Source organism: Anser cygnoides, chromosome 20 (genome assembly GCF_040182565.1).
Source record: "Anser cygnoides isolate HZ-2024a breed goose chromosome 20, Taihu_goose_T2T_genome, whole genome shotgun sequence".
NCBI classification, from domain to species: domain Eukaryota; kingdom Metazoa; phylum Chordata; class Aves; order Anseriformes; family Anatidae; genus Anser; species Anser cygnoides.
In genome coordinates, this window is record NC_089892.1 from 3,238,756 (window position 1) to 3,256,672 (window position 17,917).

Sequence of the window (17,917 nt, forward strand, 5' to 3'; positions counted from 1 at the left end):
ATTAGCAGCCGCCGCCTGAACCTCTCCTCCAATCGCAGCCCGCCCGCCGGCTCCCCGCGGGGAAGGGGGCGCGGCGCCGGGCGGAAGGGAAGCTCGGCGGGGACGGCAAGATGGCGGCCGCCATGGCGTGGCTGAGGCGCGGCGCGTGGGGCCCGGCCCGGCGGTGAGCGCGGCCGCGGGGGGTGGGGGAAAATGGCTGAGGGGAGGGCGCTGAGGGGCCTCGGCCGTCCGCTGACGGCGGCTGCCGCTGTCCCCGCAGGTGCGGCCGGAGCTACAGCGCGGGCGGCGCCCCCCCCGGCGTGCCGCTGAGCTGCCCGCTGCCCGGCGTGCCCAAGGCGGTGTTCGCCGCCGCCGAGGGCCGGGAGCGCTTCGAGACGCGGGTGACGGCGCTGGAGAACGGGCTGCGGGTGGCCTCGCAGAGGAAGTTCGGGCAGTTCTGCACCGTGGGGCGTGAGTGGGGGGCGTGGGGGGGGGGGGGGGGGCGCGCTTTGCCCCCGGGACCGGTGGGAGGAGGAGGAGGAGATGAAGGAGGAGGAGGAGGAGGAGGAGATGAAGGAGGAGGAGGAGGAGGAGGATGTCGTCCTGTTCTGTACTGAGGCCCTGGGGTGACCGTGTGGTGTTACCGGAACGGCTGCCGAGGTAAGAGCCCCGCTAACCCCTCGCCTTCTCGCCGCCAGTGCTCATAAACTCGGGATCCAGGCACGAAGCGAAGTACCTCAGCGGCATCTCACACTTCTTGGAAAAGCTGGCCTTCTCTGTGAGTACCGCGCCTGGCGTGCGTGGGTCCCCGAGTCCCTGCGCGAGGTACCGAAAGCTGCAGAGCAGCGTGAGGATTGGAGTAGATAGATGATCACTCATGGTCCCTTCCAATCCCTAATGTTCTGTGAGAGACAGGGCGAGGTGAGAATGAACAGCTGAGGGCAGGGCCCTCGTCCTCACAGTGGCAGCACAGGTTTAATTTGTTTAAATGGGTGCTGAAAGTCTGTCATGCTCTGATCTCTAACATTAATGACTGTTTAGTGACTTAAAGAACATAGGGGGCGTCTGTGCTAGAGCAGGTGTTTGTTCTGAGCTATACCGAAGAATTTTAAGTAGTTGTCAGTCTACTAATCTGTGACTCTGGTGTCTTCTTTCTTAGTCCACAGCTCAGTTTGGCAGCAAAGATGAAATTCTCCTCACCTTAGAAAAGCATGGGGGCATTTGTGACTGTCAGGCTTCAAGGTACGATGCTTTTCCTACGTCCTCCATTACCCTAATGGTTGTAACGCGGTGGTTTGGGGTGGCTGAACCCTTGCTTTTCCTGGTGCGTGAGTGTAGAAGTTGCTTTTTGGTTCTCGGCATCAGAAATGTTTCTGGCAACTGCTAAGAAGTGCCAAAAGTGAACCTGGCAGGGTAATGGAAGTCAGTGCTGTTGCATTTTCAAAGCACTTGATGCATCATGGTCTTTTTATCTGGGATGCCCTGAACCACGTTTACTGAATGCTCAGAGATGTGACTCCCCAGTGCAGAACCCCTCTGCTTGCCTTGCAGGGACACCATCATGTACGCTGTTTCTGCTGATGCCAAAGGCCTGGACACCGTGGTCAACTTGCTGGCCGATGTGGCGCTGCAGCCCCGGTTATCAGGTCTGAGAACGCAACATCTGCCTCAAAACGGAGTCCCAAGCGTGACTCTGAGCAGACTTGAGAGTACATTAGGTCGTGCTTGTCAAGAAGCTTCAGAGTTCTCCTGTACCAAGTGAGTACTTTGTGTGGTGGTGGTGATCTCTTGCTTTCTCTCTTATTATAGATGAAGAAATCGAGATGACTCGAATGGCTATACGATTTGAGCTTGAGGACTTGAATATGAGACCTGATCCAGAGCCTCTCCTCACGGAAATGATCCATGCGGTAAAACACTGAAAAGTCTGTGTTGTTGCGTTTAGTGTCCTGCGTGAGACATGCTGAGCTCTCTTCCTCAGCTTTTCCTTAACTGTAGGGTTTATTTTAGACTGTTTTGAAAACTGATTTTCTGTTACTTAGATTTCACAGAGGGAGAACTTTTGCTTTCCCTCCAATTTGAAATCACACTTATATGTGTAAGATTTTAACATAAATTAAAGCTAACCATGCCTTACCGTTGTTAATACATTAATTTATGCTGACATTAGTGAAATAGTGCTCAGCCCTTCCTTTCTTATATGTCTTAAACAGGCAAAATTCTAAAACAAAGGGAAGGTTTAGGTTGAGGGGGTGAAGCAATACTTGCTGCTTCAATTTACGTTTCCTTTTAGGCAGCCTACAGAGAAAATACAGTTGGGCTGAACAGGTTCTGCCCAGTGGAAAACACTAACAAAATCGACCAGCAAGTCCTGCACTCGTACCTGCGCAACTACTACACGCCCGACAGGATGGTGCTGGCCGGGGTGGGAATCGAGCACGAGCAGCTGGTGGAGTGTGCCAAGAAATATCTGCTTGGCGTGGAGCCGGTGTGGGGCAGCGCGCAGGCCAAGGATGTGGACAGATCTGTGGCGCAGTACACGGGAGGCATTGTCAAGGTAATGGAAGATGGAGATGGCCTTTTCCTTTCTGTTAGAGGTTCAGATTTGGATTCGAATTGACTTTTTATAGGATTTGCTTTTCTAAAAGTACGTACAGTTCATGTAGAAGTAGTCTGTGAATATGCAGTCCAAACCGGCCATGGTAGCCATTATCTGGGTGACAGGTTAATTAACATGAATTCATCATGCTGAATAAAACAGACGTGGAAATGTCTTAATAATTTGTTTGCTTTTCACACAGGTTGAAAAAGACATGTCAGATGTGAGTCTCGGCCCTACTCCAATCCCAGAGCTTACCCACATTATGATTGGGTTAGAAAGCTGCTCGTTTTTAGTAAGTACCAGCCTGAAATGCTCTGTTTTGGTTGCTCTACTTGCAGACTCCCAGGCTACTCTCTCTCATTACATAGACGTTGGCACTCTTGCTGCTGGTGGTGTGTGTACAGGCAGCTTTTTCACTGTCAGTTGATAAAGGCACTGACCTTTACATTCCTCTCGTGCCATGTTTCTCTTTGACTCTTTCCCTCTTTACTCATCCCTAGCCCTTGAGCCCTGCTTGGTCTCTGCTATTGGGTGACTGAATTTCTTGTTGCAATTCAGGAGGAAGACTTCATTCCCTTTGCAGTATTAAATATGATGATGGGAGGCGGTGGCTCCTTTTCAGCTGGCGGGCCTGGCAAAGGCATGTTCACTAGACTGTATCTCAATGTGCTCAACAGGTTGGTTTGTCTTCTTGTTTAACGGATAGCAGAAACTGTCTTCTCTAGCACATTGATGTGTAAAACTGTCTTTCTCAAGATGAGGCCTTCCATCATCTTACTCTGCTTGAAACATGCAGGGCTGATTTATTAGCGGGTATTCTGACAGGGTGAAATTAAAGGGCAGAAGTGACTAGGAGTCCTGTTTTCCTCCATTAGCCCAACCCATCCTTTCAACCGGGGAATATTAAAAGAATTGGCTCTAGGTACCAGTAATACTGCTATGTATCCTACACTTTTTGGTCTCAAGGATGCTGGTGGCAAGAAGGAAGTAGATAGCGCACAGAAATTGTCAGAGGCAGGAACTGACTATTTCTACTAGCACTGCTGAGAATTTTGAAAATGAGCTAGGAGGGGACTCACTGTCCATGTTTGTATAACTTTGACATTTAAATTCTGTTTTCTAAACTTTAAAATTTTGTTTGCATACTTGTAGGCACCACTGGATGTATAATGCAACTTCTTACCACCACAGTTACGAGGATACAGGTCTCCTGTGTATACATGCCAGCGCAGATCCAAAACAGGTATACAGCCCTGTATACAAAACGAGGTATCCTTAAAAAGTGATTGCATCGCTTATTACCAAACAGTGATATGAGAACTTTTGTACTTAAAGATAATGTTGTGGTAGATTTCTATAAACATTGCAAAACTACTGGAATGTGACATAATATTCTTGTGAAATTCAGCTAGATGTTGAGCATGTTATGCTATTTTAATAGAATAATTAATAATTGTTGTAACCTGTTCTTCCTAGGTTCGAGAGATGGTGGAAATCATCACGAGAGAATTCATTCTAATGGCAGGAGCAGTCGGAGAGGTCAGCAGCCTAACTTGCAGACTACGCAGGTGGTCTTTGAGCTGAAATAGTGCATTGTGTTGGCCTTGCTGGGGTGATATTTTTGTAGATCGGCTATTTCATGTATAACTTTAAAAGAACGTAGAAATTTTAGCAGAACGTTCACAAAGAATTCTGCAACCGCCTTCCTCTTAGATGCTCTGTAGCTCTTCACAGCAATTTTTTTTTTTTTGGGCAAGAGAAAGGCCTTTTGTCCATTCTTAATGTCAAGAGTCTGCCTATTTAACTAGTCAGCTGCCTTCTGTTTTCCCTTTTCTGAGGCAGTATGTCTAAGAGAGAGCCCAGCTCCTTCAAGGACCAGAATGTGGCACTAATAGAGCCATCCCCCTATTTTTCAGCAAGTGATGGTAGCTTGTATTAGAGAACAGTGGACAGTCTTCTTTGAACATGTTTGTATTTGCTGCGTATTTGCAGGTAGAACTTGAGCGAGCAAAGACGCAGCTGAAGTCCATGCTCATGATGAACCTCGAGTCTAGGCCAGTTATCTTTGAAGATGTGGGACGGCAAGTGTTGGCTACAAACACAAGGAAACTACCTCATGAGCTCTGTGCCCTGATCAGTGAGTAAACTGTTTTTCCTTGCCTGCATTGAATTGTAGGTACAATCTGGGGGTGGCACCTTCAAATATATTCCTGTAGCAGTGGTGAATCACCTGAGAAAACATGGGGGCATAAAGACTAGATACGTATTTCAAACTGATCTTTTCTATTGCTTGCAAGCTAGTGCAGTACTTCTTTCTTCTGACAACAGCAAAAAAAGAAAAAGCTAAGTGTAGTAGAGAAGGTCTAGAGCTAGTGATTTGGTCTTCTGAGCTGGGGGGCTGACCCAGCAGCATAATAAAGCTGCTTCGTGCTATTTAAAATGTAGTTGTCACAGCTCTGGCTTTCTTTTTTTCTGCAGGTCAGGTGAAATCTGCTGACATCAAAAGAGTGGTCACTAAGATGCTTCATAAAAAACCAGCTGTGGCTGCACTGGGTGACTTAACAGATCTGCCCACGTATGAACACATCCAAGCAGCACTTTCCAGTAAGGATGGGCGACTTCCTCGGGTGTACCGGCTCTTCCGATAAAGCAGCGCATCCTGCATGTATCTGAGAGACTTGCTTTTTTTTTTTTTTAATTTTTTTTTTTGGTTTATAATACTGCTGTGACTCCACTCCTTCCCAAATCTTTCCAGGCATACTGTGCAAACACGGAGCTATGCTACAGCTGAGCAGAGCTGCTTCAGAACATTGGTCTGTGAAGGGCTCGTTCCGTTGGGCTTCTCAGCCCATCCTGGCTCTGGATGAGTACTTTGACCATCAACAGAAGACAAGCGTGTATAGCCTTCTCTTGGCACTGGGGAGAACATAGCAAGCCAGAATATTTGTCAGTGCAACTGAAAGCATGTATCTGAGAAGAAGTAAGTCACTGCTGCACGTTACTATTAAGTGTAGCATAGGAGCAGCCTTTTCAGCAGCAGAAGTGGGGCTGTCACGTTAGAGGCCCCAGCGTGTGCCATTCTCGAGGAGCGCAGCGCCTCCCTTGCTGCAGGCTGGCAGGGCAGACGCTGGGCCGTGCTGGTTGGCAGCAGGCCAGGTGGGATGAAATGGCTGGAGGCTTCAGGCTAAACCGCTCTGTTAGGGTTAGAGGAGGGGTGTTCACATTCACTTTCCTTCTGGAGGCTGATCGCTACACACGTGTTAGTAAAGAACTTGCTTTACATCACAGTTCGGTTTGGCAGGTTGTACTCCGGTGCAACGCACTGAGTTGTCAGCCATGTATGGCCAGAGGAAGACTGCTGTTAAAAGGCTTGGCTCACATACCTGAATTCAGAGACAATTCACAGCTGTTACCAAGGTGAACAAGTATTTGGTCAGAGTGACTTAGGCAAATAGTTGTTGTTACCCATCTGAAATCAGGCAACAAGTTCCTGCAGTCCAGGTTCTGTTACAAGCATCATGGATCAGGTCAGTGTAATTTACCCTCTGCAATACTCTAAGACATTGTATGTCTGGGAATAACTTAACTTTGCTAGAACTCAGAGGAAAGTAGACCTATAGCATAACTTCCTGGGGAGTCCATAGAGGGAGATACTATACATAATGCTACATGGACATTCACTCTAGACTGAAAGCAATTTTTTTTTTTACTTGAAAGTGAATTATGCAAAAGAATAGAAGGTTTTTTTATGCCTGAGTTGTTATTCAAAGGAGTCGCTGCTGCTGCACCTTAAACTTGTACCCTACTTTTCTTCAAATTGTCATACAATTAACTTAAGGCCTTGCAAAAAGACAGATCTTTCAGTTTTAACAGCAGCGATGGAGCTCAGCTAGCTAGCAGTTAAGATGAACAACGTCTAGAAAGCTTGTGATACTGAAAGTGACTGCCATGGGACCGCCATCACGTTACAGAAAGAGATGGCAAATATTTGCCACTTAATTTCAAACTGAAGAAATGGAGACCCAGAAGAGAGACGATAAAACATTTTGATTTATGTAATCCCTTAATATAGGGGCTTAAAAATGTAGGCAGCTGCATTGCAGCCTTTCATGAGCTTGGTGTGTGTTGTAAGGAACAATGAAATTGGGAGCAGAACACTATGAGGCAGCTATGATCTGCTTTATCACCGTACCTTTCTTTATGCAATTGGAAGAAAAGGTGTTGCTTCTTATAGAACCCAAACTATGAAAGTCTTATGCAGTTGTTGTGTATGTTTTTAAAGAAAATAAAGAGCCCTTGAAGTCACTGGAGTAAGTAGCAGGAGTTCTGAAATTCAGCAGTGAACGGCGAGGTTTCTTGAACTGGCAGATAAAATGCCCTCTGCAAGTACTGACATTGAGCAAAAGCACCCTGTCTCTTCCAGCTGAAGGAAAATGGCTAAGGTCAGCCCAAGGGTCAGCATGCATCACAGTCACAATGCCCTGCAATAAGACCTGGCTCTCATTGAAGGTACCATAGTAATTTATTTATATTCCTTTAAAAAAGAAAGGAAATCCCAATCTCTGATGGCTACAGACAGGTCAGTGCCATAAATGTTTGTACCGCAGAACAGAAGCTCTGTCTTGGACAGGTTGCATAGTTAGCAGCACTTCCTCCAAATTGTTTGCATGGTGTTATGTACTGAGGTGATTATGATCCAGCCAATCTGTACCTATAACGACTTTTTAAGAATTAGTTGTACTTACATTTTACCAGTGCCATAGTGGTCCACATAGTATGTTTATAGCCTTAAGACAACACTACTTGAAAAAGAGCAAGTTATTCACAGTTCACTGAATTGGGAAAAATAAAAACAAAGGAAATGTAACTGTCATCAGAGGTAACAAATTGCACTGATCTGACTTGCTGCAGTTTCTCTGCATAGATCCTTGGTACTCACTTAACATCTTAAATTGTTTTGGTGGAGCGTTACGCAGTAGCTGTATTTAAACCCTTGTTTTCACCTCAAGCATCCTGCTGCTGAAGGCAGGTAGTGTTTTATCACCCCTGTGGAGGGGAAGCTATTTAAAGAGACTGCCTCAAGCAATCTCGCCAGCCAAATACAGGGTGCAAGAGATTGATATTTACCCCCCCCCAACAGAAGGCCTATGGAATAATTATTAAAAGGCAAATGTTTACACACCTTGAACGTACAGTAGTACACTCACACAAATCTTGCTGGAGAGGACCAAAAAAGCCCAGCACAGGAGTGCCATCCTTACACAAAACTGCCCAAGTCCCCTGACTGGTCCCTGTTAAGTATTTGACAGAATGCTGCACGTTTGGCTACAGATAAGGGAAAAAAAAGAACAACCCCACAACCTGTATGGGCTTACCAGATCAAATCAAACAGACAAAACAAAATGTTCACCTTTCTGTGGGTTTTTCTTAGGTCCCCTGCCCCAAGTCATGCCACTTCCAAGAGCTGTAAATCCTGCGTGGAGTTATCTTAGAAGCAAGAGACTGCATCTGATTGCTTCCAAAGACAGTATGGTTAAAAATAAATCAGTTGCATCTGTTGGAATGGATGTCCTAAATAACTGACTCCATTTTCTTCAGCGAAAGCACTTGAGCTACATGGATTAGCTCATGCAAATGAATCCAGGATGAGGTTTAAGACTTTCTTCACAAGCCACAGCAACTGCCAGAGGTGCTTAGGCAGACAATTCCCTGCAGATTTTGCCGTGGCCTGAAATCTTCTTTCCGGGTACCTCTAACACAAGCGTTGCAGAGTTTTCAGCTCAGGAAATGCTACATATGCTGCTGGATTTTTGGTCCTTTTGCACTCGTCGATTCTGAAGGTCCCTTGTAATCCGCCTCTTTATTCCGATTAAGTAGAGTTCTCTGTCAAACTGCCCTGCAGCAAGTGGAATACTACAGTATTCCAGAATATAAACACAAGCAATTAGATCAGGGCATAAATATACTCTTGTTTTCCCAACACTACTCAACTAGTTCATACAAAAAAGTCCAGAATTTTTTTATTTTTTTTTACTTTTTTTGAGGCATTCAGATATTGCTGCTGTGGGAGAAAATAAGCGAAACAGAGTTCTTCCACAGCAACAAGTTAGTGTTCTTCACAATAAATTTAAACAAAGAACATATTGGTCACAGAAGGCAAATGTACTTTCAACTTAAGCACGAAAATGCCTGCGTTCACAAGGGATATAAGATGTAGGGCATTGGTTTTTTTATGTATGTCTCTAAAACAAAAACAATACTCGGTCAAAAAGCTAAACTAGCTTACTGTTAACCTGTTTCCTCACTAGTATGGTTCCTGCACAACAACAGTTCTGTTCTGCACAGGCCAGAAGGATATCCTAGCAGCCCACCCTCTGCAATACTTCTATTTAATGGATATTTAATATCCATAAACAAACAAAAAAAAACTCCAATTCTAATTGCACTGCTGATGAAGTGCTCTGAGAAGTCACCATTTTCTAGATACTTGGCTTTTGAAATTCTTGAGCATGCTACTCACAGAAAAGTGGCAAACTAAATTTCAGTGACTTCACTAAATTTTATAAGGATTTCTACTAGCACAGCAGCCAACAGTGGAACATGAAGAAAAACGGAGGGTCTCAAAATTCTCCACTGGCACATAGCTATGTTGAAATGCAACCACCACTGGGGACTGCAAACAGCGCTGACCCCAAAAAGGGAAAGAGGAATAGAAGATGAAAGTTATCCGTGCTAACAGGGAAAGCAGAGAGCTGCATCTCGGATAAAACGCAGACTCACAGTCAATGGCAATGGATTCCAATTATCTCCCTCAGGAGAATTAAGGGACCTGGCAGCAATGATTTCTGATGTCAGGGCAAGGCTTAAGCACTGTTACTGCTCTGACCACTGACAGTCTGTATTGGGTAAAAAACCCAAACGTGCTACAGGGGATTAACTCTATTTCAGGAACAATCCCGAGTCCCTGAAAGTCCCTGAGGAGACAAACTCTGAAAAGCGGCACATCCTCGGGTCACTGCAGTCACGTGCAGTTACACAGAACGGCATAAACAGGCACTTACTTGTCTCTGCCAGGCCTCACTTTCACACGGAACAACGCAAACACAGGCCGATGGTCCGAAGTTTTGATCACAGGACACGATGAGTACTTGACAGCATGGATGTCATCTCTGTACCGGCTGCGGAACACTACTCGATCCTGGGGGAGAGAGAGAGAGGAAACTGATGGCAACTCCCTTCGCACATCTACTCTGAAGAGAAGCACCGGTTCAAAAGAGACAAACGCATTCCTTTATCACGCTCCACTTAGTGAAATTTGTGTCTTGGACAGGGATACAGTCATGAAGAATGTATCCCTGATCCCAACAGCACTCGTGTCCAGTTCTGAGCACAGGGGAGAACGCGCTGTAACAGGACGTGAGGCAGGAATAAGTAACATTAGCAGCCTGTGCCAAACTCTCATGCATTCAACAATCCTTTCCTCCAAACCACTCCCATATGCCCTGTTTCCCTTGAAACGAATGCCAGCATGGCCACATTTCATGCAGAAATTCATCCCTGTTGCAGGGAGCATATCCAAAAAGGCAGCTTTTTACTGAATATGAGAATCCCCTCTGGCGGCAGGTAAGAGCCTGAGCAGCCCCTCCAAGCATGCTGCTCCGAAATCCTCTCTTACTGTGTAGGAAGGAGTCCTTTGTTTGGAGGTGGTGTCATAGCTGTCTTTTCCTATGTCAAACTTGTAGGAAGGACGGAAACGAATGTCAGCCTCTTGGAATCCTTTGAAAATAGACCCTGTATGGGAGGGGGAGAACAGCATGAACAACAAACTCCTTCCAACAACCTGGCACGATTTCTACGCTTATTTGACACTGTTGAACTAATGCGGGCTGGCAACTGCAGGCATGTACGTTTGTGACTATAGAAACCTGGGCCTGGGCTCTGGGCTCTGGAAAGGTAGGAAGTTCAAGTCCTTACACAGTGAGGATAAAGAGCTAGTCTGTTGCTATTAAACAAACAACACTTGGTGTATGCACTTCCCCTTCCCCTGAAAGCTCCCAATGCTTTGCATATGCTGCCTTTTCAAACCTAGATGCCCTAGGTGCTGTGAGAGAATGATGTCCAGCTTACAAGGGCATCAGGATGAAACAAAGCAATAAATAGCCTGGGAAATTACACAAGGTACATAGCAGAATTCCCTTTAATAGACTGCCACTGGATTTGACAGCATTTGCATTCTCTTTTTAGGGATCTTAACAACAAAAAGCAGTGAAGGTCTTTAGGAAATTGGAAGTTGGCTGTAATTATTTCTGTGTGTAGAAATCTTTGTTCCTGGAGAGTGGGGAGAAAAATAGTTGTTGCTCACCTCTACTCATTTCACTAGTAAGCTGGTCATATGCCAGTAGTTTGGACACGCCTGTTTCTGGGTTCTGGCTCAAGATGGAATCCACAGTTTCACGATCCTTGTTTAGTCGGAAATTGAAGTCACCAAACCAGAACACTTCATCAAACCGAGTTGTGACATCACCTGCAAGTTCAAGGCAGAAGCGTCAGAATAAAGGTGAACACTCTAAAAAGTTCCAAAACCAGAAAAAAATCCCCTCCAAAATCCCTGAATCTCACTTTGAGTTTTTAAGGAAATTAGGGTATCTGATAAAGCTACATGCTCATTGAAATTAAACTCTCTTAATTCTTTAGAAATGGGAACTGCATGATGCATAGTTAACCGAGTACTGCTGGGTATGTTCAAGGAACAGACATAAATTCTTTTTTATTAACGAGAAATACAATACTTGAGCATGTTCTCTGCCTGCGACCATCAAATTAACAACACGGTATTAAGAAACAATAATGGAATATGGCCAACGATATATCGACCTGTATATATGCAAACTGAAATAATGTTCTTTCTCTAAGTCTTGAAATAAAGTCATTTTCTACTAGTTCCAGAAAACGCTAGAAAAGTGAATCACAGATTTATAAAGATAACAGCAACATTACGTTACTGCTTTTCTGAGAAAAAATACATCGCATTAAAATGCCTTTTGAATGTTCTCCTCCCCTCCAACTTTTTCTCTCAAATATCCCAAAAGATTATGCCCCAGCTCAAATTAAAAAAAAATAAAAATCATGGGAACAATAACCATCCTGACACAAAAAGACGTGGTCTTTTGTTTTATCTACTGTCTCAAATAAGCAGTCCCATTCTCTCTGCCTTCGTGCACTTTCACTCTACACTAACTCTGCTCATTTGGGCTCATACACCAGAACGTTTTCACACTTACTAGAACTGGATCGATACGGATTTGTGTCCGGAACATTCTTGGGAAGTGTAAGTGCTTGAATGGTTTTATTGTAGTCCAGCTTCCTTTCATTCACCTTACTGTCTCCAGCTGAAAAACCAAAAGCCCACTACTGGCAACGATGCATCGTTTTCATTTAATTACCACATCTGATTACAAGAGCAGCAGCTTCCAATGGAGATCAGAAATGTTCCACACATAAAATGGAACACTGACCCAGGGAGCATACAGACTTAAAAAATAACAGCAGGAAGTGTGGAAAAATGAATACAAACTCACAGAATTCATTTTTGTTTTTCTAAACAGTTCCTTTTCAAGTTTGCTACCGAAAAATCCCCTGTCCCTGACTGTTTTCAGTTCAGCGGTCCCAAGCTTTAACTTCATCTGTCTGGTTCCTGTATCCCCCTGCAGCTTTTTTACTTCTGTATATCAACCCCCCTGCGCCCTCAGTCAGGACACTTCTACCAAGACCGTAAGTATCTCACATGTGAAGTGCGAGGTAATGAAGAGAAAGGAGGTCCCAAAAAACGTGAAGCAGATTCCCAGAGCTCCCTTGGTTTTGATCTGAGATACGATTCGAGTTGTCACCGTGGCATATTCCACTTCTGGAAGGAGAAAGAGAAGCTGCTGTTAGAGAGAAGCCTCCAAAGACAGTGAGCAGGCAAGTCAGGAGAGGGACAGCCCTGGAGAAAAGGCCAAGACACCTGATGGCAGCGGTCCTTTCACCTCCCTATTCTCCAGCTCATACTGGGCCACACACCTGAGCAGAACCAGATCAGGTCCCTTCGAATGAAGACCGACATGTAGAGCACTCCATGCGCAGCGGAGTAGAGCATGACATAGTGGGGGCCTAGTGTCTCTTGGAGGCGGATCTCCCACTCTCTTCTGCAGGAAAGAAGAACAGCTGGATCACAAGGACAGTACAAGAGACAATAACCAGGAAAGAAAATCAGCATTTTGAGAACAGTGTAATCCCTCTCACGAAGAAAGGCAAGCAAGCATAAGCAAAACCTCCCCCGCCAAAGCAATGCTGCTGGTCAGCCTAATTTGTAACCACATATGCCATGTGGCAGGGTCTGCATGCTGGTGAGCTGGCGCTTCCGAATCTGAGGAAAACCAAGTCCCACTGGAAAGACATCCTAAAAAAGCAGGGTCTGACACGAGGCTTCAACCTGCTTTTGTAGGGCTTGTCAATCTCAGACGGTCTAGAAAATTTGGAGCAATGTACTAGTAATTAGCACAGGGTTGCTAACGCTTACAGTCAGCCAGTGAGCTAGGTTACAGCTGGCTCAGATCTACGGTAAGAAGCCCACTGAACAGGAGTTTTTCTATTTGCTGCCCTGGAAACAGGGCCAAGTTCTATATTTACAGATTTTTGTGCCATTTTCTTCTAAAACCCATTTTCCCTGGTACTCATGCAATAAAGTTCACAGATTAAATGGGAGGTTTATGGAGAATATGATCGAGATATTTCCATAATAGTGAAAAACAAAGTTACTTGTTAACAAGAAAAAGGGACGGTTCATTACATTGTTTTTGCTACCTGTCTGGACAGCCTTCCTGAACTCCGATGACATACATGTCCTGGGCATAGTCAGGATCTGTCGGTAACAAGAAGTCATCCAGATTCAGTGGAAGTTCCTGTTATTAAAAAAAATAAATTATGCAAAGACTTACTACAAAAGTAGAAGGAAAGCCCAGGCAAAACTACAAATTCCACAGTATACGCAAACAACTCGGGCTTCAAAAACAGGTTAAGTGCTAATACTGAGAATATTCTTTCGCAAAGGCAGACTTCAACTGCTGTCAGTCCAGCAGAAACCAACACTCCACAGTTCAGCCACATGGTCTGAAACTGTGACATTTTTAATTTCCTGTAATGCATTTTTTTTTACCAAGTTCACAGGCTATTTACTGAACACCGCAAAGGATTGCTTGTGTTCTTCCAAGCACAGCATCTCAATCAGGTGGCTGAATCAATCCTGATTCCCTGTGCTACATAAATATGTAAGCAGGAGGCCATGCTCTTATTCAGAGATGTTCTCTATAAGTACTTAATAATCAGCCATTTTCACACGACCCTAATTGCAACAGAACATAACGGAGCTGCCAAAGAATGCCAGAGGAGCACCAGTAAGCTCGCTGTTTTCATACCCAATATCTGAGGAACCCTATTACAACAGCTCACTAAGCTGAACATGCATGAGAGAGCCCTGAAGTTTGGTAAAGACACTGAACTCAGGTTGATCAGGAACACAATCATGAACAGAAAAAAAAATCACACCAGTCCTTGTAATAAATACGGGGCAACTCTACCACTGCCAGAAGAACTCGAGAGGACTTAAGTGCACATACCTTCTGACCTTGCATGTTCCAGGTAGCCACAAAAATTCCAATATTCCGATCAGGGAAATATCTGCTAAGCTCTTCTGCTCCCAGTAAGGCACCATTTGCCAGAAGGCTGCCTTCCAAATAGCTCCTGTAAACAGAAGACCCATTAAAAAGCATCTCAGAAAATGGCATGACAGCTGGAATAATGATTTGTAACGCTTGAATCTCAAGCACATACATTTAGCTCAAGAAAACAGAGTTTAGTCTTTATATACTTGCTTAAAGTTCATTAGAACATTTGCAGTTTTCAGAAACTTGTAGTTAAGTGCAATTGACTTTGCAGGGAAACGCAAGACAGCCCAAGCCCTGGTTATTCCCTTGGCACGGCGTAAGACCAAAAGCAGATGCAACATGCCTCCAGGTCACCAGTGCAGAGGGCACTTCAGCCACGTGCCAAACCTTACGCTCTGCACACGTCAGTACTCATCAACCAGAGACAACCCTTACAGAGAGCTCGTGGATCATGCACAAGAGAACAAAACTATTGTCATAAACCAGCCGGGACACGAGCACGATGGTGAGACTGACGCTGCATGGGTTTTGTGATCAAAGACTTATCCTTCCCAAGTCTTCAGTCCCCTTCATACCTATTGCAGACACAGTGAGAGACTGGTTTGAGTGTCTTGAAGCAGCTCAGTTTATCTAAACACGGAACTAGCACCACCATGCCCAATGTTCTGGCACCAAGTTGCTCCTAATCAAGGATTCAAACTCACATTCTTCCTTGCCAAATTCTGTGATTTATTGTGTCTGAGGCCATGTTCCACACAGACAGCCCTGCCCCACACTGCCTGCCTCTCCAGGCGCCACGCTGCTCACAAAAGCAAGGGCTATTGGCAAAAGGAGAGCAGGTTAAATAAGCATTTTTAATCTTCCTTAAGCTCCACAAGTAACGATGACAGCATGGTGTTAGGGAATGCTGCGCAACGCGCTGGCCTACGCAGCTCCTCACCTGACTCCGACAGCTTTTCAGAAGGAAGTGCAAGAAAACCCCAGACAAACACGTAACAATCTGAGTAGAATAACATTTTTCCTCAAGCGATTCCTGGAAAACCTGGGGCAGAGGAGCTCCTGCGATACACTGAAGCAGTTTACAGCAGATGATTTGTTCTTGCCAGAAGCCAAACAACTCTCAACACCTGCAGAGGACAGTCACCTTACAGGACTGTGGCAGGCACATGTGGGCAACTATCGTGTGATAGTTTCAAACTAAAATATTTGTGGGGGGGGATTTTTTTCCTGCCTTAATTAAAAGTTAATTAATTTTCAGTTCAAACCCAAGGTATTTTTTGTAGGTTTCTCTATATATATATATATATTCCCGAGTGTTGGCGTGCACAGCTACTGTTCCCTAGCTTTCAAATCAGCTTGCTTAAATACTACAAGAAAGTTGACAGCAAATCTTACTTTTGCTTATGAAAAACAATACACAGCCCCAAGGAGAAAAAATACAGTATCTGTACTAATCTTTTCATCTTCAAACTGCTGCCACTCGCCACAGCAAGTTAAACACCACCGAACAACTCCAGTGATTTACCGATCAGTTCTCTGCCCCTGAGCAGCAGGATTCTGCGTGGCAGCTGGCACCTGCCCACAAACAGCAGACTTTGCCACGAGAACCTGGGCGACCTACCTGCTCCGGACATCCTTGGAACGAATGGGGGTGAGCAGGCTGAACGTGGATTTCATGGAGTCTGTGGAGCAATTATCGTAGACCATCCCATTGCCGTGTAGCCTGGTATCGCTCAAGCTGCTGCTCACCCTCCCAAACTTGTGCTGAGAATAATGGCGATAATCCATAAAATCTGAGTCAATCCTATTAGCTGTCCTCAGCGTGTGAGAGGCCACATTGAGCTCCATGGGTGGCAGAGGTCGAGCCGGCATTATCTGGGACAGCCGGGGTTTGCTGCCTGCAAACGCTTTCCCACGCAGAAGCCCACCAAAGGCACTGGAGATCTCGGAGGCTCGTTTCCCCAGGTCAGAAGTGCTTCCTCTGCTTTTCCCCATGGGACTTGCTTCTGAGGCATCTGGTGAACTGTGCAAGGAATTCGGCTCGCAACACTGACTGCAGGGGGTTGCTCTACCCCTGACGGGAGGGCTGAGGGACGCTTCCTGCAGAGAACCATTTGAGGAACTCGTCTCATTGGGATCTGTCAGACTTTCCTGACTAGTTCTAAACCGCCTCCACCTCCTCCAGTTTTTCTCATCCAGAGACGCAGCACGCTCCAGTCGGGGTTTCCTAGGAGGCCTTGGGGTGACTGATTTGATTTTCATATTAGCTTTGAGTTCATCCGGTAGAAGCTTCAAGGTTTCGTTTAAAGAGGTGTCTACACGTAGCGGATCTTCAAAGGTAAGCACGCCGTTGCCACTGGCCTCCTTCTTCGCTGCTTTGCCAGCTTTTTTAGCCTGCAGGTCCTGCACTGCTCCACCTCCGGTGCTCTGAGTAACACATGCCCCTGAGTGCTGGGAAAATCCATTTAGAGTACTCATCCTCCTCCTGCGTGCCAGCTACGGACACTGCTCCATACGTAGTGTTCCTCACAGCATACCTGTCTTTCCCTTGCTTAATCTGTAGGTTCACAGAGCTTTAACCAAGCCAGAAAGGCATGGGGTTTGAAGACAGTTCGGTCTTTAGTTGAGAGCGAAGGGAAGGCGTACGTGCAGGCAGATGCATTGTCTGCAAAATTTCAAGAGGTGGAATACCTGAATTTTCCCAAGAGAAACACGTAAAAATAAAAATTTACTGAGCTGCGAACGGTGGTCCATAATCAGAGAGCAAGCTCCTGACAGGACTTCATTCTAGAACGTTTCAAACCTTACGACAACCTCGTTAGAAAACCAACGTTATTTTCATTTTTACAAGAGCAGAACAACGAACTAACCTCCTAGGTGATGTAGGCATCACGGGCACAAATGTATTTCTTTAAGGTTATGCAAAGCGTTAGCCTGAAAGCGACTTAGAACTGCCCCCGAATGCCGGGATGCTGTTTTATCGCCGTAGGACAGCCCTGCGGTGCGGTGAGTCAGGGGACAAGCCGCCTCCAGGCTGCCCGCAGCACTCGCTGCCAGAGGCCAGGAAATTTCCAGCGATCTCGGCCTCCACCACGACCCCACGGCAGGGAGACCGCTGCCACCTCCTCTGGTTTTGCCCCAAGCCCTGCTGCTGAAACCCAGAAGGCGTCTGCCTGGAAGCTTTAGGGATGCAGGAGGAGGGTGGGAGGCAGGCTCCTCGGTGGGAAGGGCTGCATCCCGCCGTTACGCGCACCAAACTTCACACCCGCACAGCTCCGTAACAACACGCGAACCCACTGAAGCACACCAGCACGCGATCTCACGCGTAACGTCAGGCTCCCAGCCCCCTGCAGGGACCGCGGGGGGCTCCGCCGGCTCCTCTCCGCTGCCCTCCCACCGCCCGCCGCCCCCGGTAGCAGAGCCCCGAGCCCCGGCACCGGGCAGAGGGGGCCCGGCTCGGCGCCGCCACCGGCCCGCGCTCACCGCCGAGGGGCCGCCGCCGCCGCCGCTTCACGGGGCCGGCCGCCCCCCGCCGCCGGCCGCCCCCCGCCGCCGGCCTCTCCCCGCCTGCCGCCGGCCCGGGCCCCGCCAGCTCCGCCCCGGCAAGGCCCCGCGGCCCGGCCGGAGCAACGGC

The 17,917-nt window shown here is 46.5% G+C and overlaps 2 protein-coding genes across 4 annotated transcripts; one reads left to right on the top strand and one right to left on the bottom strand.

Moving 5' to 3' along the window:
• Nucleotides 1–20: 20 nt before the first annotated feature.
• PMPCA (peptidase, mitochondrial processing subunit alpha) lies at nt 21–6,891 on the top strand. The gene is made up of 13 exons (XM_048051410.2): nt 21–163; nt 260–450; nt 678–757; nt 1,139–1,221; nt 1,531–1,625; nt 1,789–1,889; nt 2,273–2,536; nt 2,781–2,873; nt 3,140–3,258; nt 3,734–3,824; nt 4,058–4,120; nt 4,574–4,718; nt 5,060–6,891. The coding sequence occupies exons 1-13, from the start codon at nt 111–113 to the stop codon at nt 5,227–5,229; spliced, it is 1,548 nt and encodes a 515-aa protein (XP_047907367.2). The 5' UTR covers nt 21–110; the 3' UTR covers nt 5,230–6,891.
• INPP5E (inositol polyphosphate-5-phosphatase E) lies at nt 3,139–17,911 on the bottom strand. 3 transcript variants are annotated; one of them, XM_066980768.1, is made up of 11 exons: nt 17,767–17,911; nt 15,905–16,974; nt 14,236–14,359; nt 13,424–13,521; nt 12,641–12,765; nt 12,366–12,485; nt 11,863–11,970; nt 10,944–11,105; nt 10,257–10,372; nt 9,643–9,779; nt 3,139–8,494 (listed from the first exon to the last, which is right to left on the bottom strand). In XM_066980768.1, the coding sequence occupies exons 2-11, from the start codon at nt 16,759–16,761 to the stop codon at nt 8,362–8,364; spliced, it is 1,980 nt and encodes a 659-aa protein (XP_066836869.1). In that variant the 5' UTR covers nt 16,762–16,974; nt 17,767–17,911; the 3' UTR covers nt 3,139–8,361. The 3 variants fall into 3 exon arrangements, with proteins under 3 accessions (XP_066836869.1, XP_013044287.1, XP_013044286.1); XM_013188833.3 differs by lacking the exon at nt 17,767–17,911 and adding an exon at nt 17,154–17,721 and having other exon boundaries at nt 15,905–16,948; XM_013188832.3 differs by lacking the exon at nt 17,767–17,911 and adding an exon at nt 17,154–17,721.
• Nucleotides 17,912–17,917: the final 6 nt, after the last annotated feature.